The 22,498-nt window shown below is 42.6% G+C and overlaps 1 protein-coding gene across 1 annotated transcript in view; it reads right to left on the bottom strand.

Annotated features, from left to right (window-relative positions):
• MYO10 (myosin X) overlaps positions 1 to 22,498 on the bottom strand; it is a 205,276-nt gene that overhangs the window by 36,346 nt on the left and 146,432 nt on the right. Inside the window, exon 20 of the mRNA XM_045566523.1 lies at positions 92 to 216. Coding sequence (XP_045422479.1) covers positions 92 to 216 — 125 coding nt within the window. The remainder of the gene's footprint in view (positions 1 to 91; positions 217 to 22,498) is intronic.

Below are 22,498 nucleotides of genomic sequence, written 5' to 3' on the forward strand. Positions count from 1 at the left end.
GCATAAGAAACACAGAGTGTCGCCTTCTGCTATGGTTCCATCTTCCCCAATCCCTTTGAAAAGAAAAAGGATCCATTCAGCTCCCTCTTGCCTTTTGTAAAAATCCTGAAAGGGTCTTCGGACCGCATACCCAGCCTTGCGGATTCTCACGGTCTCCAGCATCCCCGAGTACCGCAGCTGGTTTAGCACAACCGCCTGGTCAAACTGGTCTGGCATCTAAACCATGCAAAGAAGGTGGGACACAGATAAGATGGAATTAGACACCGTGAGTCAGCAAGGCCACTCACCACTGTTTTACACCCCCTGTACACGTACAAGACATTTGAATCTATACAGAAATACAGAACAGAGAGTGAACTCCCACGGACCCACCACCTCCGTTCCATCACCCCACAGCGACGCTGCCCCATCCATGCACCGACTTCCTCCGTCCCCTTATATTTTTTGAAGAAAGCCCCAGCCATCACATCCTCTTGTCTGTGAATATTTTAGTATATGTCGTATTTTGATATAACCACACCATTACCATACAAAAGATACCAATAATTCCTTCATATTAATAGCCTTGTTCAAACTTCTGTCTCGCAGATATCATAAATGTACCACCATTTTTCAACTGATTTTTCCCCAAAGAATCTAAAGTGTCACATAAATATCACTTTATTTGATATTTTAAACTTCAATTTAAAGGCATTTAAAGGCATTTTTCAGCTAAAGAATACAGTGCTCCAGTTAGGGACATGTGTATACACACACACACACACACACACACACACACACACACACAGGAGAATGGAGAAGCGGGGCAACAGTGCTAGCCCCAGTGAAGAAAAGAGACAAAAATGAAGAAGAATTTAAATTTGCTCAATTTCTAGTCAAATACCCCATTTACTGTGAGTTCCATACTATGATCACTAAATAAAGTGAGCCCAAGAACATACAAATTGAAGACCAAGGAAATCAAACCAAGACTTAACGTTCTGAAATGTGTTCCCTTATCTACTCAGTTCTCAAACTGGCATTGGTGTCAGGACAAGAGTTTTTCAGGGCAAAGCAAAAAAGTGGCCCATTTCCCATTCACGGCTTTTTGGATGGTGACTTGTTTTTTTAATCCACTCTTTGATGGATCTGTATTTTGTTATCCTAAGCAACTGTGAATAAAATAACTGAAAAACAGTGCCAAAGGATGTCACTGTTAAAAAGTACAAAAAAATGCGAAGTGGCTTAATTTGTGACCCTTGAAAATGCAGTCAGTCATTAACACAAAATTAGGCTTAAAGCCATGTTCCTCTGCCCACTTTCAACATCGGCAAAAAATAAATTTAAAGAATGCTTTGCAAATCTCCCTTACAACTTTTGATGGAATAGCTGCCATCAGCTCTAGCAGGCTGACTTCCCTCATATTTAATTTCTTCTACAAACACTGCGGTCAAATTGTCTTTACTTAGCAGTATTCTAACCGAGTGCAGCCAACAAAGTAGGGCAAACATCCAAAGAACTGTGGCTCTCTGGTTTTTAGGTCTTGAGCATTTAAACTGTCCTTAGAAAATTAAGAAAAGCATAAAACCATGTAAACAAAATTACCCTTGGTGACTCTTACACTGTATCTCTGGATTAAAAAATAGGGATGGGTAACTGTTCTAAAGGTATTTGGTTACAATGCTTCTGTTATATTTATTTGCTAATATAATCTGACCAGTAGCAGTCTACAAAGACTAGTATAGAGCTAATATGAAACGAACACCGAATAAAGTATCAGACTTATTCAACTTCGTTAAATTCATAATATCAGAGAAACCTTCTAAATTTAATATTTAATCATTTGATGCTCAAAGACTTTAATCTATGTATCTCTATCTCCAAAGCTTTCGCTGTTCCTGACCCACTCTTTTTATTCCTTGTTTCTTTTCTTCCAGTGTCTATTTAACAGAATCCGCACAATCCCTTAGCCTGGCACTTGAGTTCTTAAAACATTCTAAAAGATATTACCAAAAGGGCCTCCCCATCCAAAAAGTTCAGCCACACTCACCATCTTCCCGTCTCTCTGAGGGACATTCCACCTTCAGTTTGGCTCTCGGGCCAAAATGCATATGGAAAACAACTGCCACACTGACCTTTTCCCCACAGCTAAAGACGTGGAACAATAATGAACACCATTCCTGTGCTTTAAAAAGTGCCCGGTTGCCATGACAACCCCTTCCATTCTCGGGCTAATTAGTGTGGTGTGGTTGTAGGATTTGATACAGCCCAGGGAGGGGAAGGACAGAGCCACTGGGAGAGGCCACGAGTTCCAGGCTCCCATTGCGATTGTATGTCTGCCCCTTCCCAGTAATTTAACCAGGGGAAGGGGATCTATAGGCTGATTGTCACCCTGGGCAACACCCCCACCCCCCACCCCCGTCACCAGAGGGGGGAACCTGGATTTCCATTGGTGGTTCTCTTTTCAGCTGCAATTTCCTTTGAACGTTTAAAGATGACACAGCTGGAGGCTGGACAAGGAATGACTTAAAGGCATTTTGCCTTTCAAAACTTCGCTAAGGCACTCCAGTCTTGACTGATAACTAGTTTTCCAGAACTCGAGTTCCCTCCAACAAAGACTGCCTGCAGTGTGCTAACAGTGAAGTTTTGATGGCGACAAAGTAGTTAGATTTTGGAAGGAACAGCCTTAACCCAGGGCAATTATAGTCACGGGAATCTGAGCTTGAGTGATTTACTGAATATTTATTAAACACCTACTGTATGCAAGGTTTCATGATCCATGCTCAGGGGAAGATTTAAAAAAGCTTGGGGCCGGATGTTGTTTCCAAAGAGCCTGAAGTTCAGGAGGGTGACAGGTACACCAAACATCACTACTTGTCTACAGTAGAAAGCCTAATATTAAACCACATTCAAGATTAAGTTCCTTGGGAACACAGCAGAGAGAAAAATACAGAGGGACATGGGAACAGCATGGATTCAGACCAGAGCTTGGACTCTTAAAATGCTGGAAAGAAGAGACATCGTATGCAGAGAAAAAGCAGCACGAAAGCCATGTGGTGGAAAAAGAACCTGGCAGGTTCAGTCCTCAAGCAGGAAGAGAACAGGGGGAGGTGGGGAGGGTCCTGGGCAGAAGATAGACACAGTGCTTGTTTGATGGTCATCGTGTTGAGATAAAGAGGCTTGGAGCAGGAGACGCACATGCTTAGACGAGGGGCCCCTTGGTGGCAGTGCCAACACTGGAAACAAGACCATGCCCAGAGGGATGGCTGACTATATTCCAGTACCACACCATAAAGTATTACGCAGCCACTAAAAAATAAGACCAAACTGAAGAGACATCAGGTGACTCTGGGACCTTTCATAAAGTATTACTGAGTGAGCAAAGCAAGCTACAGAAAAGAAGGCACAACAATCTCATTTTAATTAAAAAAAAAAAAGACCTCCCCTACAAAAACCCCTGCTCTATCAATGTATATGTGTGTGAATATAAAGTCATGTGCCACATAATGACATTTCCAGCAACAACAGACTTCATATATGACAATGGCCCTATATGATTAAAATACTGTATTTTTACTACACCTTTTCTATGTTTAGATTCACAGATACTACCGATGAGTTACAATCGCCCACAGTACCGTACAGTTACGTGTTGTACAGGTTTGTGGCCTCGGAGCGCCATATAGCCCAGGTGTGTAGGGGGCGACCCCAGCTCAGTTTGTGTAAGTAAGTATACTCTGGGATGTTCGCACGATGACAAAGAGAACGTGGAAAGGCACAGGCTAGGGTGTTACTGAGTAGGAGACACTGCTTTGGGGGGTGGGGGGTGGAGGGAAGAGCCAGCTCAGAAAAAAGGTAAAAACTCAGATTGCACTAAAGGAAGGCAGCAGTCACATACACAGCATGAAAATGTCTGTAGGACTATGTATTTTTGAAGACATTTAAAAATAATATTTTTTATAAGGGAAAAAAATCAGATGCAGAATGGCTTCTGGAAGTCCTGCAGGGAGAAGAGACAAGACGCTGCTGCCTGTGAGGGTAATTGAAAGCGGAAATCACCCCAAGTCCGTCAACTGGTGAATGGGAAGAACACATGTAGAATATATCCACACCGTGGAACATTATTTGGCCATAAAAAGGAATGAAGTCCTGATACATGCTACAACTTGGATGAGCCCTGACAACATCATGCTAAGTGAAAGAAGCACGTCACTGTCGCAAAAGACTACGTATCATGTGATTCCATTCATACACAATATCCAGAATTGGGAAGTCTACAGAAACAGTAGATTCTGGAGGTTGCTGAGGGCTGATAGAGCGGATGGGGATACAGGGCCTGGGTAGCTGAAGGGTGAAGGGGTTTCTTTTGGAGGTGATACAAATATTCTAAAATTGACTATGGTAATGGTGACACAAATCTGCGAATATTAAAAAACTCCACTGAATAGTAAATATATTTTAAACAAGTCAATCATGTGGTAGGTGAATTATATCTCAGAAAAGGTGTTAAAAATAAAAACGAGTATATCAAATGCCAGGCTGACAGTGAGTCATTTAATATGGACGAGAAGGGATAGATGCAAGAGAAAGTTTGCATCCTGGAGACAGGATGAAATATATCTCGTTTTAAATGATACACTTTGGGTAATTTAATGCTACCAAAAATAATTAGACCAGGGCGAGAGGATCACTTGAGGCTAGGAGTTTGAGGCCGCAGTGAGCTATGATGACACCACTACTGCCCAGGCAAGACTGTGTGCACCCCCCCCAAAAAAAGAAAGAAAGAAACAAAAACAAAACAAATTTTTTTTACTACAATCTGAAAAAATAAGATTTCAGAATGCCTAGATAAAAACAAATGATTAATGACAGGGCACACAAAAGCTTCCTCAAAAATCAGTTATGTGCAAACCTCACCTCCTGTAGCTTAATATTTAAATAAAGGGTAACAAAGGTGATGACAAACAAGGACACAAAGACCAGGGGGAAGGGCTTTACAACCAAGGACAGAAATACACGCATTTATGCAGGAAGGACTCCCATTGCCCTGAACGTTATCTAGCCTTCCTTAGTTGCATAAATACTGCATGACAATAAGTGTGACGACTTGGAAATAGCCACCTGCCTGTGCTAAGAGGACATTCAATCTGTGCTTACTTAATTAAAGAAAATAGAGTGAGTGTATCATCTGTGGATCCTTGAAGTTCTAACTCTTTTCAGCATTTGAGAATCTCCTAAAAACTAACCAAGGACTCCTGAGAAGAGCCCAGGAAGGGGTGGGCATGGGGCTGGGGGGTGGGAATCCAGCCAGCCACACAGGGGTCACTGGGTTTGGCCAGGGCCAGCCAGGGCTTGAGGGAGAAGGTTCTTCTCTCCACACCCTGAAGGCAGAAGTCAGGCACATGCTGATTAAGCACTTGCAGTGCAAGGCAATCCCACACCACAGCTCCAGGAGAGAACAATAACAATACTGTTTACCATACTGAGCAGGAGGGGCAGGCTAAGTAAGAAGGTGAAGCTGGCACATGACTGAGTCTTATTCCACTCTGCCATCTTCCATTGCTACATCGCACTCCAACATGGATCTAGGAGACCAAATTTTTTAAAAAAATTGGTTTGAAGGGAAACAATGATGCTCTTTAGCAGAAACGGCATGCTGCATCTGACTGTGATTTTGTAAACTGAGACCTATATAACTGTCTGTAATTTACTATGCCCTACCTTCCTTCTGCCAAAGAAGAATGAATTAAGGCAAGATTAAATAAACCAAAAATAAATGTGGTGACCAAAAGTAAAAAACAGTAGAAAATGCATCAGACTCCCTTTGGCCTTGGCTGAAGGGAAGGAAGCTCAAGGTTAAACTTAATTCTCAACATCAGTAACTATTGCTAACCAGGTATTTAATTTGCCTTCATTTTTGAATGACTTTTTATAGATATTAATCAATAGATCTCAACTACTTTAAGAAGCATGAGAAATATATATTATCTTTAAAGTCTAAGATAACAACCATCAAAATGTTTAGAGATAATAATTTTTTTAAAAGAATAATTCCATTATTCTATCCTCAAATTCTATTATTCTATCCTCTGCTGTTGATTATACACATGGAATTTCAAATCCTTGTTTCACAGCCTTGCAGCAAAATCACATGCCCTTTGCTTATGGGAGAGAGGAACTTACAGCGATCCTTCAATTCATGTAGCACTTTAATACAGAAACCCTGATGGGGTGGCTTAGATGGGTAATATTATTCCATTTTGGAGATGAGGAAACTGGAAGTGAACAAGGTCAAATGACTTGTTCAAACCAGTTTTAATATTTGCTGAAATAAAGCAAGTAGGAAAGTAAGCCTCAAAGAACTTCACATTCCTGAAAACTAGTATGTGAATCAAACTTGTATGCACCAAACTTATTTTCCTCCTGACATATTATAAAACCGGGGTATATTTCTGTAGCATATGATTCTGAGAGGAATGAAAACTTCTTTAGGGAAAAGATTCAGGTGGAATCCAGGCACAGACTATGCTCCGTATCATACCGTCCCAGGAACAAGCCGTCTTCAGGAAACACAAAGATGTTCTCTGAATACTTCACTACTAGGAGGGCTCTTAGGAACCAATTTAGGTTCCTAAATGGTATTAGACGCTGACCTCATCTAATACAAGTGATTTTAAAATCACAATTTTAAGGGCCATGGCAACACAGATGAGAAACCAGTTTGCTACGTTGTGAGTTCTGCCAAGTATCTGTCTGTGGACATACCAGCGAATGAAGGACATCTGGAAAATCATATAGCAAGCTCCAAGCAAATCCAACCTTGGTCACATCATAGACACAGACAATCACAGGCTGTCTGTGCATCTCAGTCTCAGATAACTGACCAAGAATTCAAATGTTCTTTGACCCCCAAGTGGGTTTGGCTCCCCTTGTATCTCTTCCCTCCTCCTCGGGTGCCTGCTAAGGGTGGTGTCCGAGCACCAGCGGGCAGGGGAGCCACTCACGTGTGGCACTGCGTCCCTCACAGTGCGCCCGCACGTGACAACATATTTCATAATGACCACTTTTGCTCTAACAACAAACACCAAACACAAGCTGGGTGCTTCTGAACACAAGTTATAATTTATTTCTAGAATGGGTCCTTTCCTACCTATTTTGGAGACAATTTATTCAAAGTCTAAAAACTTGATATGATCAAAATGTCTTAGAGATGATGAAACTAAGTATTAATTATTATTTTAATCAATTAAAAACATCCTAATTTAGTAGTTTTTTTAAATTTTTTAAACTTTGTCTTGTAAGACTTAAAAAAAAACCCACACTGATAGATTATTTCTCAAAGACAGTGGTATAACATTTTAACATTAATTAAAGAGTTCTACTTTTCCACGTTATATTTTTAAATGGATCCTGACCTGCTTTATGTGAAAAACTTTAAACTTTATTTGCATATATATTAGGTTTGCAACTGAGAGATTCATTACATAGTTATCTTATTATAAAGCACTAGTCCCTGGTAGACTAAGAAACATATAACATGTTGATTATTTAGTAAAAAGAGCCATTGCATGACTCTTTATTTGATAAGCAACTGTTTCGGGGGAGGAGTGGAGACTTCAACTAGCCTTACAGAGAGGATTTAATATGTCATTAAATTTGTATTTACATTACCATTATGGGATATATCTCTATCTTGATCAGCTTCAAACACAAACTTTACCTGTTGATAACCCCTCTTCTACTTCAAGAATTTAAAGACTCCAGAGGCACTTGCCCAAAGTCAATTATGTTACGCTAATAAAATACCATTCCCAGTCCTACAGTTCCTGAGAAAAGCTTACCACGGGACTCCCATGCCCACCTCTTACTGATTCACAAAGAGGACTCTGCAAGTGATCCCAGTCTTTGCTTTCTTTGCTGCAACAAACTCTCAAGAGTGGTGCATAAGTATCATCGAATAAGAAGTCTACTATGCTTTGGACAGTGTTCACAAGCACGGTTACCAAAGCAGCAATACAATTTTCCTGACCTTGAACAGGCAGTAAACAAAAGTCAATAAAACTACTGACAAAAGTTCTTTGTACTTACATCAGTCGTTTCACTCTTGGGCTGTTAAACATTTTACACCTTGTTGCCACTTGCTAAGTTTCACAGTTTTAGAAAACAGGCAGAAACTAATTTCTGCTAGAGAAGAGGCAACCCCCACCTCCGGTCGGGAACAGGAAGCTAAGCAGTTACATGACTTGCCATCCTGGCGAGGTGAGTCAGTCCTGGAGGTCAGATTATAGAGTATGGAAATTTCTCACTCACCAAGGACAGCCTTCAAACCACACCCCTCCTGGGACTGAGTCCCGTTATCACCCTAACCAAGGAAAACTCACACTCTGTGAACGCTGGCTGGGAGCTGTCGTGCTTACCGCAGATCCACACAACCTCAAATATTTACTGGGAAAGGAAAAATTTGAAAATAAATACTACGCACACACACATACAGCAAACCTTTCTCAGGCTTAGCTTTGTCATGTCATATCCCTGTTCACAAACTTCCAGAATATGCCAAATGAAGACAAAGGCTTCAATTTCACATTCAATGTCCCCACAGTATGGCTCCAATTTACCTTCCCAGTCAATATACCCCTAACACAAACCCTGTGTTTTAGTCCAATTATAGATAATTCTAGTTGTTTCTTGACTAAAACGATCACGTCCTCTCTTCATCTCAGCTGAGGCTAGTCTCTCCACTTGAAGTATTTTCCTCCCATCTCTAACTGTTGGGTCTGATGGATCTTTTAGGTATCTCTCAAATGCTCCTCTTTCCATAAAACTGTTCCCGATGCATCAGAACGGTGCCATCTGTGACCTTCTTCTCCCCTTGTCACACACTGTGACAAGCCTTATGATGTGACCCTGATCACTCTTTTTTTCACATCACATATTTCTGGATACCCATTAGGCATATCCACGTGAACTCTCCATCAGATTATAAAGCTTTTCAGGGGAGGAGCTGAATTTTATGAATTTCTGAATTCACTAAATTGCCTGGCATTGGACCTGACATATCAAATATATACTCACTTATGCTGGTGTATTGCGTAAATAAAATTATGGTTCTGTTTACAGCTGTTTCTAACATATTTGTTTAATTAATACTAAACAGGTTTGCCTCTGTCACAGATTTTCAAGAAATGAAAATGATACTTGATTTTAAAAGCACATCTATATAACTATGCATATATATAGAAAACTATAATCAGCTGATTTTTGACAAATGAGCAAAGGCAATTTAATTGAGAAAAGATTTTTTTTTAACAAATGGTGCTGGAATAATTGGACATCAATATACAAAGAAATAATCTAGACACAGACATTACAACTTTCACAAACATTAACTCTAAGCAGATCATAGATCTATGTATGTCATGCAAAGCACAACACTATAAAACTCCTAGGAAGTAACACAGGAGATAATCTCAGTAACCTTGGGTTTGGTGATGACTTAGATACAACACCAAAGCATGGTACATGAAAGGAGAAACTGTTAAGTTGGATTTTGTTAAAATTAAAAAATTTTCCTCTTAAAATGACACTGTAAAGACAATGAAAAGACAAGCAACAGACGGGAAAAAAATTTGGAAACTACATATCTGAAAAAAGACTATATCAAAAATATACAAAGAACACTTAAAACTCAACACTATGAAAACAAACAATCCAGTCTTAAGAATGGGCAAAAGATCTGAACAGACACGTCACACAGATAGCTAACAGGCATAACAAGAGATGCTCAACATCACTTGTCATTAGGGAATCACAAATAAAAACAATAAGGAGGTACCATTACATGCTTATTAGAATGATTAGAATCCAGAAAATTAACAATACCAAATGCTGGCAAAAATGTGAAGCAACAGGAACTTTCATGCATAGTTGGCAGGAATGTGAAATGGTACAGCCACTTTGGAAGATAGTCTCTTACAAAGCTAAACATAGTCTTAACATATGATCTAGCAATTGCTCTCTCAGCAATTTTCCCATTTAAGCTGAAAACTTAGGTCCACACAAAAACCTGCACATAAATGTTTACAGCATCTTTATTTATAACTGCCCCAAACTGGAAGCAATCATGATGTTCTTCAATATAGGTGAACGGACAAAGAAACTATGGTATATCCTTACAATGGAATATTATACACAGATTTTTCTTTAAAAAGCTATCAAGCCACAAAAAGACATGGAGGAACCTTAAGTGCACAGTGCTAGGTGAAAGATGTTAGTTAGAAATGGCTATATACTATTTGATTCCAATTATTTGACATTCTGAAAAAGGCAAAACCTCAGAGGCAGTAGAAAGATCAGTGGTTGCCAGGGGCCGGGGGAGGGATGAACAGCTAAGCACAGGGAATTTTAGGGTGGTGCAACTCTTCTGTACGATACTGTCAGGGTGAACACGTGACGTTATGCTTTTGTCAAAACCTGTAGCACATTAGAACACAAGAGTAAACCTTGGTGAAAACCAAGAAATAATATAGATTGTCACAAGATAATCTACATGTATTACAAACGTATGAGTTAACCTCACTGTAGGGGGTGTGGGAAAAGATCCTGACTTAGGTAACTTTGGGAATGTATAGGGGTAAGACTAAAAGCAAAAAGAACTGCAGGTAAGTGCTGCGCTGTATGTCGTTAAGTATTTTACTCCAGGGGTATGGGTTCATAATTCTGATGCTACTGTACACATATACTGTAATTCAACAAATAAATGGGTGTCATATGGTGGGAGCCAGGTTTCCTCACTGTCGAGAGTGAGAATTTTGCACGAAAACCTACATGAAACCAACTCTGTCCTACTAGATTTGATTTACTTTCATGAAAACGGCAGCAGAAAACGCCAGGGTCCCGAGGCTGGCTCAACTGTAATTCCAAGGATGTCAGATGGAAGGTCCGAGTGGTCCTCAAAATGTGTTTCTAGAGAACATGACCACATCACAGTTCAATACCTGCTTATTTTTTGCAATTACTTACATGACATGACTGAAATGTGTTTCTGTGAGAAATGGTTCAGCTGTAAGATGCAGTAATGCAGTAACTTTTCAGTACAGAGTTTAATGAGGATAGACGCAAAAGAAATTGGCAGATGACAATGATCTCTTTTTCCCCATTAACTAATTTGTTGTTAAAAATCCCACAGCTCTCCTGGAGAAAACCACTCTTACCAGTTCCCTGTGCCTTTTTCCCAGACACACTCTATGCACGTACAGACAACAGTGTGCAAGGGTATGTGTGCACACATGCTAACACGTGCGTAGAGATAAACACCCACAGTTTTTATAAAAATGCAAACAAAAACACGTTCCACATTTTGCTGCTTTCACCTAACAGAATCTTAGAGATAGGTCTCCAGGACATAGACGTCTCGCACCTTCTTTGTCACAACTGCACAGTATGTCATTACCTGAATGCATTTAATCGGATCCCTATTGATAACGAGCATTTAGATTGTTTTCTAGTCTTTGCTGTTTTCTCATCTGACTTTTAGTGAAGGAAAAGAAATAAACAAGCAGAACCATGGAGTCCCTACACCAGAGAGTGTCCTGTCAATACCATGCCCTGTCCCCCAAGAATCCTCTGTTCCGTAGTGACTGCAGTCCTTTACTTTTGACTGGTTTAGATGATCACTCCAACGCAAAGCATTAGAACCTCCTGTCTCCCTCCCAGCTCTACTTCTAAGGAAATGCTATTACTAATAAGCTGCCTTGTGCCGGACAGGCTTTTCCTTTGTAGAAAACATCACACTTCTGGACTCCCTCGGCTCCCAGTTTATAAAGTGTCAATGTCCAATCGATATTAGTTGACATAGTAATCCATCGGTCAGAAAGTACTTATTGAGAACGAGAAGACTAGTGATTTAATTCGGACAATTTTCTATTATGTTCTAATAGAACATAATAGTGCAGCTATTAGTATTTTCATTAAATAGGGTCAAAGAATATGAGTGATCGGAGCCACATCACACAGCAATTACCAGGACAGAGGAGCAGCAGGCACCCAAGCCTTTTAGTATTAGAATCCTGCAAATCTTGTCAAAGCTCCCCGAGAGTGCAGTAGCACCTCTGCTGACTGACAAGTTCAAGTCCAGAGTGACACCACGTGAGTGGCCGCTATGATCACCTGTAGACCGTCCATCAAGTCAACATGCTTCTGGTACATAGACTGGTCTGTATGTATGAATCTCTGTGGTGGTGGTGGTAGTAACAGCAGTACTAATACTACTAGTAGTAACAGTACAAGTAGTACTTACTAGCAGCAGCATTAGTGACAGAAGGAATAATGAAGGCTAACATGTACCAAGGACTGACTGGAAGCCACGTACTATGCTAGCTTTTATGTAATTTTAGCTACTTTATGAGGTAGGTATTACTATCATCCCCATTTTGCAGATGCACAACCTGAAGCACAGAGAGGTTAATTAACTTGTCTAGCGTCACAAAGCTCACACTTGGCAGAGCCAAGCTTCAATATCCAGGCAGCATGCCAGCCACATCAGCCCTACACACCCACTAGCTACGCTGCTCTTCCTGCAAGGTGCACGTTCAGGAGTGGGGGAGTTCCTGCAGTTCCGAAGTATTCATTGTTTAACAATGGAGTTTATTTCCTGGTACATGTTTCCTGAATATTCCTGAATGAAATTCCTCACAATAGCTATCTTGGTAGCAGACCAAATTAGAAACCAACTTCTGAGGAATAAAACCCACGGAAGATAACACATTTAGTTGGAGCGAGGGTTTGCAAACCACAGCCTGCCAGCCACATGCAGCCTGCCACCTGTTTTTGTACATAAAGTTTTATTGGAACACAGCCACACATTGTCTACAACCACTTCTATGATACCACAGCAAAGCCTAAAATATTTACTATTTTGCCAGCTACAGAAAGTTTGCTAATTTCAAAAACTCAGTATGAAAAAAATAACGTAAAATATCTCGTTGATAATTTTGAAATATATTACCTGTTGAAATAACAATATTTTGGGGTATACTGAATTAAAAATACATTCTATTAAAACTAATTTCACAAAAACTAATTTCTTTTTATACTTTTAAATGTGGCTCTGGAAAAAATTTAAATTATGTGGCTCACATTATACTTCTACTCAACGGTGTTGCTCTAAGAAATTGGGGCCTCTCTAAGGACTTAAAGAGTAAAAGAACAATGAGGCTTAAAATTATAATTCTATTTGCATTTGTATGATACCTGGAGCATGTTCTATATAAATGAACTGTCAAGTTCTCTTTAGTTTAGAGACTAAAACACATTACTTCTCACCAAAAACATTATCTATTATTCAAAGATGAAAAACAATGTTGATGGAAATAATGTGAAATAAAAAGCCCCATGAAGAGTTCTCACGAGGCTAATGACTCTGAACAAATAAATCAGACATGAAGAATTTCCATTAATGTCAAATAAAATATGAAATATCTTTCAAGATCAAGACATTGATTCTCACGCAACATATATTAATTTGATTTTTCCTAACACATTCGTATTTAGTTTCCAGAGATACCCCCAAGATTCCTAGGACATTAAGTTTGTTTGTTTTCTTGCTTTCCTCAACTGTTGAAGCCGGCATCTTCAGTGCCTATGGGAATGATGAAAAAGAACAACATTGGGCAATCTGTAACAAGGCTAGATTAGCTAGATTAAACAGGCCAAAAGGGGCACATACACACACGGAACCTTTGTTCCCCAAGAGCTGGCAAGGACATGCTTGGGAAGGCTGTGCCTAACAGCTCCCCAGCGTTCAGTACAAGCCCTTCCCTTGAATCGTCCGTGGGACATTCACTCATCTGAATCTCGGCTACCACTGTGCCCTGCCACAGACTTGTTTCCAAAACCCACAAATGGCCTGAGAATCTGAACACTTGGTCAAATGCTTCCTTGAGCTCTAAGAACACAAGCCCGCCCTCCTGCGTAGCTTCTTTCTTCCCTTCTTACTCCTCCGGGGTTTCCTGCCTTTACCACACCTGCACCTGCGGCTCTGGCTCTGCCTTCCTCTCCCTCCTCTCTGGATGGCCACACGCGAGGACCACAGCACTCTGCGGGCTTCCCTTCTCCCCCCCCAACCCCCTTCTCAGGAAACCCTGAGGGCAGGTCCCAGGCTTCACTCCTCACACGCCAACTCCCTCTTGGAGACAAGGCACCTGGGGGCTTTCCCGTGGCACCCACTCCTGCAACGGGGGGACCCCTGGATATCCAAGGGGGGAGCTGATGTTTAATCTGTGACACTGAAAGGAAAGCTATGGTCTCCTTCCTGAATTAAAAGCAAAACAGCATATAATGGCACCTAATTTTGTTTGTTTAAAGACAGGGTCTTACACCATCGCCCAGGCTGGGGTGCAATAGTGCAGTCATAGCTCACCGTAGCCTCGAACTCCTGGGCTCAAGCGATCCTCCTGCCTCAGCCTCCTGAGTAGCTGGGATCACAGGCATGCGCCACCATGCCCAGCTAATTTTTCAGAAATCTTTTGTAGAGATGGGATCTCGCTGTGTTAATCCAGGCTAGTCTCAAACTCCCAGGCTCAAGCAATTCTCCCACCTCAGCCTCCCAAAGTGCTGGGATTACTGGTGTGAACCACCACACCTGGCCACACTTAATATGTAAATATGGGTTAGTATGTACCAAGGATTTTCATTTATCTTAATCAAATCTCAAAGAGCCCTATTAAGGTCAGTGGACAAGACAGAAATATTATTGTATTAAATGTGCAGAGACACAGATATAAGTGGAGTGGCTTGTCCAAGGTCACATAACCACTGGGCACTCGGACCTGTGTCCAGCTGCTGTGATCTTTGTCCTTGCAGGAAAACCAGAAGAGGACTCCAAGCGTGGCCCCAGATGGGTGCCTATCTATGATGAGACCGACACCAGACGCTCTTTTGCCTTTTTTTGAGAAGTGTTGTTCTAGAAGGTACCGATGTCAATTGTGAGTAGTGCTTATAAGATATTTCTTCATATTAGTGTGTATACAAATCTACCATTATTATGATATTATTCAATAATTTTGCATAAAGTACTAGACTTCTTCCTCTTTCCATTGTTTAACATCAAATCAGGCTCAACGGACACGGAAAGTGTATTTACCTAAATCCTTCCTCAAAACTGTCATAAGCATAAAATGTCTATTCAGAAAACCTGATATCACGTCCCTGTTAAAAATTCTCCAAATTGTACACAAGATAAAACCCAAACATTTTTGAATAGAAATTCTCTCTTTCCATCTTCCCCAACTTGGCTCTTCATCTGAAGTTTTATTCCTAGTGGGCACCATCAGCTGCCCCCTGTTGAAGGAACTCCAACTAGACTCAGGGCAGCTGTCCCGGGGTGAGATCATTCAAAGCCAACCCTGCAAACTCATTCACCTGTGCCAGGTATTCACTTTCTTAGCTTCCTGTGGAGCGAGACAGCCACAGGACCCAGTCCTGGCTCCAGAATGAAGCAGAGAAGCTAGGAAGGTGTGAGGCAAACCTGCCAAGGGGCTCGTGGGAAAGATTTTCCTTCCTCATAAAAGGAGAGGAACCTTGAGGAGTCCCTTTTAGCCCAACCCTGATTCTTTCCAGGATTAATGTTTCCTCCAAGAGGATAAGATCTTTGTTTGCTTTATTCAGAGATGTGTCCTAAAAGCATAACAGGTACTCAAAAAAGATTTGTTGAAAAAAATTGAGTGACAGTGTTCTGTGAGGATGTGATGGTTGCAGCTACGGCAGCCATTTTGCAACCAAGAGAAAGGACCAAGAGAATTGCAGATGCCATTGACTTGAAGCCCTGACATTGCGGTGCCTCTGAACAAATGTTTCTTATTAAGTGTGCTATGCACAGGCCACTGCTGGCAGAGTTATTCTGTCCTACTGCTGAGAGTTGGAGCCCACCCAGAGGGAGACTGAGGGTGCGTGTGACATGCTTGTACAGCCTGCTGGGAGATGGAAGAGGTTCCGTGGAGGAAGGGATGGATAACCGCTGGGAAGTAGGGGACCCTGTGGTGAAGGCGCTTAGCCCTCAGTAAGATCTAGATCTGCAGAGACACTGCAAGGTTGCTGTACAGTGTAAAATTCTTTAGTGGTTAATACTGTGAGCTCAAAAATATTCAGAAGGCAAATCAGTATGGAACGGGGGTCAGCAGTGGTGACACGAGCTGGTACATGACGCCAAAGCCAGATGGACAACACGGGGCAATGGGCAAGTTCAAACCCAGGAAAGATAAGTCCGAACCAAAGACAGAACACAGGAGCCCGGGTTCCCTGGTCGCGGTGAGGATCAGCAGGTGGTGTGCTCACCTGAAGCAGCCAGTGCCCAGGCGAGCGGGGCGGGGTCTCAGGAACACAGTGCTCGAAATACGGTGAGGTCTAACAAAGAGGAAAGCACGGAGAGCAACGGTGTGGGCGGGAGGGCGAGTTGGCCAACGGCAGCTGAGGTCACGGCCGGCGTGGGAAGGCTGACATGGGATCCAGGGGTGTGGGAAGGGGTGGGGGGAGTTAGTGATGAGTGGGGAGGCCGCTTCCCAGGCTGGCACAGAGGTGTCCTAGGATCGATCACAGCGCATTTCTTGGCACTGCCCAGCAAGCCTGTGGAACGTGAGACAGAGAGAGCGCGGACGCTGTCCAAGGAAAGGCTGGCAAGGGAGGGGGCAGAGGCCAGCAAGCCCTGGGATTTTACAGAGGCCACCAGCTCAGGGCTGTACGGCTCCCCACCTCCTCCCCCACCGGGGACACAGTTACACGCCCGTGTCCACTTTGGGATCATTCAATGCTGGACGCTTACGACTGCAGCACTCACTTTTTTATATGTGTGCTATGCTGCAATTAGAAAACAATTCTTAAAGCTCACCAATAAAGCACATGAAGCAAGGAAAAACTGAAATTCCAAAGGGGATTGATGGGGACACCAAGAGCAACACGGGGCTGGAGGTCCATGTGAGGGACACAGCAAGGTCACTCATCTCGGAAGGATGAGAGATGGGATCGGAGGGGCAAACGTTACATTTCAAATAGGCTGTGTGCATTTAAAATTAGGGGTTTAGTAATTCAACATTAAAAAAAATGGACCCTAAGAGTCAATTAAAAATATGTTGAAAGAGACTTTCAGAAAAACCCAGAGAAAGAGGAAGGTATGGAGGGACTAAAGATTTGTCCCCAATTGGACCAAACGCCCTGGCCAGATGGCAGGAGGTTCAGGCCTCAGCATCAATCCCATGTGGAAACCCTCACGGAGCAGCCTCCCTCTTGGGTGTAATGTGTCACCATCTTATCTAATGAACCCAATGAAACCTTTCTATCTCGCTGAACTAAACCTCAATCTTGGCTCCATTCATCACTGCTCTATTTCCAATTCTCCGTCCACCATATTGAGCAGGTCACCACCCCCTTTATTCACACTCGCTGCGAAAAATCATGCTGAGAAATACAAATTAGGAGGGCGGCTGTCTCTCTTTGCAGACACTGGCAAAGAGGCCCAACTCTGTCATTAAAATGCTAAAATAGCTGTGGCACTTACAATGGCCAGGGCTGTGTCACCACAGTAAGGATGCCGGGCGAGAAAAAGAGCAGGAGAGGAGGAGGAGGAGGACAGCGAGGAGAGCTGCACACACCCGGCCGCCGGAGTCCTCGAGGTCCAGAGCTGGCAGAGTCGCAATGCTTTGCCAGAGCGACTATTTCTATAATGCTACGCTGACAGCATTGTGAGACATGCCCCCGGGGGCGTGAAAGTCTGTGTCTAAATAATCACGAGAATTTCGGTTACGATATAGAGAAAAGCAATGGCTCTCCAAGACAGATAAAGAAAGAACCAAATTAGGACCGAGGAGTCTGAACTGTCACAAAAAGTGTGAAAATGGCAACTCAGAAAGATGTGAGTCCAACACCCAGTCACCAAACATGTCAAATATTAGAGCACGATGTCATCAGGTTCTGGTTGGTGGGGTGCTAGAAGGGGCCTGAGAAATCAGCCCACCCCATCATCCCATGTCTACAGGAAGGAACGCAGATGAAGTGACCACTCTCCATTTGCTTAAAAATATACAGAGAAGAAAAGAGTTACTTCTGTGACCACAGATACAGTGGACTTAAAAATATTCACAAATATATAACGAGATACCAGAGGAAAAAAATCAAATGGAGAATTTTCCTTGAAAACTGCTCAACGCCGTCTGCTCTGGGATAAATGGTAATTTATTGGCAAGTCCTTGGTAAATTCTGCCTTCCAGAAGGCACGAAGGCCTGGCGGGACGGGGCTACTGGTGAGCTCAGCTTCCTAGGAGTCCTTTCTCTTGCTTATTCATGTAGTAAAGTGGCTGCCTGCAAGTCATAATGGGAAATTAGCCAGCCTTAGATCACAGCCAATATCTGTTAAGTAAAAATTAGAAACACCACAAAATATTCCACCGAGCAGTTGGGAGTTGCTAGGAAACGGGCGGTCAGGCGACACTCAAAGGCCAGGTTATTCCCATCCTGGGGGCCCCTCCAGGACTCTTCACACCGGACTCCCGGAGAGGTGGGCGCCGGACGGTGAAGGCTCAGCTTTGTGGCATCCAACCCAGACTGTGAGGCCAGGCTTCTAAGCCATGTGACGCCAGCTGCTTAAGTCTGGGTGCCCCTCTCCCACCCCCCAGCACCCCACTTCAGGAAAGGGTCCAATGTGTGACGTGTCACACTGGCGTCATCTGCAGCCTGGCACTTTTCTCCAAGATACTGGAGCCTGAGAATTAGTACGAAAGAGTTTTAAGTTTAAGACTATTTCACAGATGAATCACGATATTAAAAAATAAGAGAGATTTAAAAAAGAGAAGGAGAATGAGGGAGTCCATGCTTCTTGCCATATGATGAATATGACAACTATTGTTTACCAGCCACCATGGCCATCAGTGATGACCACCTGCCAGAGTCTGAGCCAGGAGTTTTACAGACAAGCTCACAGTTAATCCCTGTACCCACCCTACGAAATGGGTGACACCTGTCCTCACTTCTCTGATGAGAAAACTGAGTACTTAAGTGACAGACCAATGACCCGTGCGGGGTGAAAGTCAGGCAGCTTTCACTGCACAACTTGGTTCAGTCTGTCGTGATGCACGGCTTCCAGATACAGCTTCATCCATCACTCTACTCCAGAAATGTTTAAAGGGTAACCTGTCGTATCATCTTAACCATGTATCCATCCTCCAAAGGACAGGTGGCTTTATTCACCGGGCAAACAGAATCAACTTGTTCTTTGAGAATTATGAAAATATACCATTAGCCCCAGAATAGGCTAAAAAAAAACCCAACCACCCTCCAAAAAAAACAGGCCCTGCTAAATGAATTGCTCTAGAGTCACCATGCCAGTGGGAATATGTGTAGGGTAGAGTTTAAATTTTGTGATTTACATGACAAAATCGTGGGACAAGCCACAGTAGTGAACACTGTTTGGACACGTTACTATGACACATCATGTGCTGGTGAATCCTCAGGATCAGCCTGTGCATCTCCCCCATCAATGTTTTGGCCTCATGAACCATGACCTGAGGCCGGTCAGTGATGTATGAATGAAAACAGAACTTAGAAATGATCTGCTCAGCAATTCACTCCTTCCCATATTTTTTTGCACCCAACTGCTCAGCAGAATTAACTCTCAATTTAAATGTCTCTACTGATCTACGCACACAGGTTAGGGCCGTTTCTAGTTCCCATGGCACCCAATAGAGCACAATCTGTGTTTCAGGCATGCAAACTGCCCCTTTACCAAAATGACCTGACAAAGAACAAAAAAGGCTTGTGCACCTGGGCTAGTCCCTAAAGGCTCTTTGAATATTTCCCACCCGTCTTCTCAATCATATAAACGCTTTATAGCAACATGCTGAGACAAGAAGACTGGATGAGCTGTGAAGAGGTAAGGTGAGTAATGAACAAGTGGCAATTGTATTGTGGTTAATTTTTTAAATTAAGCATGGGAAGGAAAAGGCTTTAACTCTGGGGACGTTGGCAGAGCCCCCTCGTTTGTGGAAACCAGGAAACACCTCTAGCACGCCCCAGATAACAGGAGCAACTGAATAGAAGTGGCCCATCTGCTGATGCAATGAGGCTGCAACAGCGGCTGGTCTAAGACACAGGCAGTTAGAGCTTTGCAGCATGTGCACCTCTTTGTTCCTTTGATATCTGGCCTGAGTGCTTGCAGGCTGTGTTAGAACCCTGGAAATCCAAGTTAAATGATGTCACAACCAGGTCCAACCTGCCCTTCCACCTCCACACAGGACCTCATTGCCCTAATTTGCAAGGTACCTCTGATTAAAAGCCTCTAAGAGCTGCAATTGTGTGTCCTTGTGGTACAATGTAAACTGACCAGCTCAAACTTCACTGGAATCATGATGCAGTCAATGAATAAAATACGTAGGCCAACATTTCAGAGTTAATACCAGAAAAAGAAAAAAAGAAAAGAATAAGAAAGAGAGAGAGAGAGACAAAAAAAGAAGGTAGGCTAATTTTCCTTCTGCAATTCCTGAAACCACAATTAACATAGTAACAATGCTTTCCATTTGGCTCTCATAATCCGGTGGGATTTCTTTCTTTCTTTTTGGCTCAGCAAACTTTGTCTTAGTCCTCTACTTAAGTATTATAATAACCTCATTTAAAATATGCTGTCCCCTAAGAAAACAATGCCAAAGTATGCCTAAATGATTTCAGATTCAAACCCTGGTCCTTTGCCTACTGGCTCAAAAACTGAAATCTCAGCTATCCAGACTTATCATGCCTATTCGTACTTCATGTTCATGTTTATCTGAAGAGATCTAAAACATTCATTTGCTAGTGAATTTTCCACCATCAGAAACGTGGAGAGGAAAAGATGCCACAATAGCTTTACAGGAACATTTTTCTTTAATTTTGTGGAGGGAAACTTTGAGTATATCCCAGCATAGTTCCAAAGCTAAACAGCACTCCCTTTTAAGTGCAATACTGACAAATGAAGCATCTGGCACACTTTAATGAGCTGTTTTATCCTTTCAGAGTAGCTGAAACTGGGGCAGCCATTCATCTGAGAAAGTGGATAGCACGCAGTAATCACACAATGGTGCAAGGCAGACTGTATCACCCCCCCCCCCACGTTACATTTCCTAACACTACTTACTAGGAAAGGAAACAATTTATGTTTAACTCAATGACTAAATACATCTGGAAAACGTTTAATGGTATACAATTTTCTATTTTCACCATATGTTTATTAGTAAAATACATGGTTAAAAGCAGCAACAAATGCTATAATAAAAGTTCACTTGTATGTAGATGCTATTTTTACTGAGAGCAAATGAAAAATAAGAATAAAAACCATGAAATAATCAGCATTGACACCTTAACCCAGTGGTTTTGAAGAAGGCGCAGTTTTGCTCCCTGGGGGACCTTTGGAAATGTCTGGAGACATTTGGGAGAGGGGGTGTTAACTGGCGTCTAAACATCCTACCAAGCACAGGGTAAAGCCCGACAACAAAGGATTAATTGTCTGGTCCAAAATGTCAGTAGTATCAAGGCTGAGAACCTCCTACCTTAACCTGATAAATCAGAAAATGGTTAAGCAAGAATCATCTATCTGAGAGGTGGCTGAGTCAGAAGGAAAAGGGTGTGAAATTTAATTATTCACATTTCAAGTCAAAGTGCCAGACAGGTGAAGCAGACCAGCGCAGAACCAGCAAATCTAGAGGAAAAAAAGTAGGTTACTAATTATAGTAGGCTATGAGGGCAAAGCTCAGAGGAGCGTTCTGGGCTGGGAATACACAGTGAAGGGGTACTCACCTGGCGCAGAGCTGAAGGAGAGGAGTATTCCTTTAGGAGCCGGCAAGGGAGGAGGTGAGGGCAGAACCTAGCCCATGCCTACATCTAGAGGAACCAGTCAAGACTGGGAAGGGGAGTGGGGGGATTGGTCAGAGAGGTGTCAGGAAGGAGGGGTGGTTTGCAGTGTCCCAGGCCTGGGGGCAGGGGGTGGGGATTAAGAAGGCAGGGCAGAGAAAAAGCACACTGGAAAGCTTTCAGCAGAAAGGTGGCAAGGGCAGTTTGGATTGCACAGCAATGGAAATAAGAAAAGAGTCACAGACTCCTTTTAAAAATGCTTAGCAGTGAAGAGAAGATTGCTGGGGGGAGGGGGAGAGCCCAGTCACATTCCTTTTCACCCCGACTTCCCTTCCCTTTGCAGTAGGGGTGTGTGTGTGTGTGTGTGTGTGTGTGTGTGTGTGTCTATATCTCTGTATTATTTCCCAGAGGAGGCAAGAAAAAGTTAAAAAGAAAAAGAAAAGTGAGATTGTCCTTCAAAAAAGGCTGCAACAATTTAAACTCCTAGCAGCAGAGCACATTAATGACAGTTCCTTCAAATAGTCACAGGCTCCTAGAAGTATTATTAAAAAGCAACACAGAGCCAGGAGTGGTGGTGCATGCCTGTAGTCCCAACTACTTTGGGAGCGGAGGCAGGTGAATCTATCGAGCCCAAGAGTTCGAGGCTGTAGTGCACCAT

The sequence above is a fragment of the Lemur catta genome, chromosome 12, assembly GCF_020740605.2.
Source record: "Lemur catta isolate mLemCat1 chromosome 12, mLemCat1.pri, whole genome shotgun sequence".
Lineage (NCBI taxonomy): Eukaryota > Metazoa > Chordata > Mammalia > Primates > Lemuridae > Lemur > Lemur catta.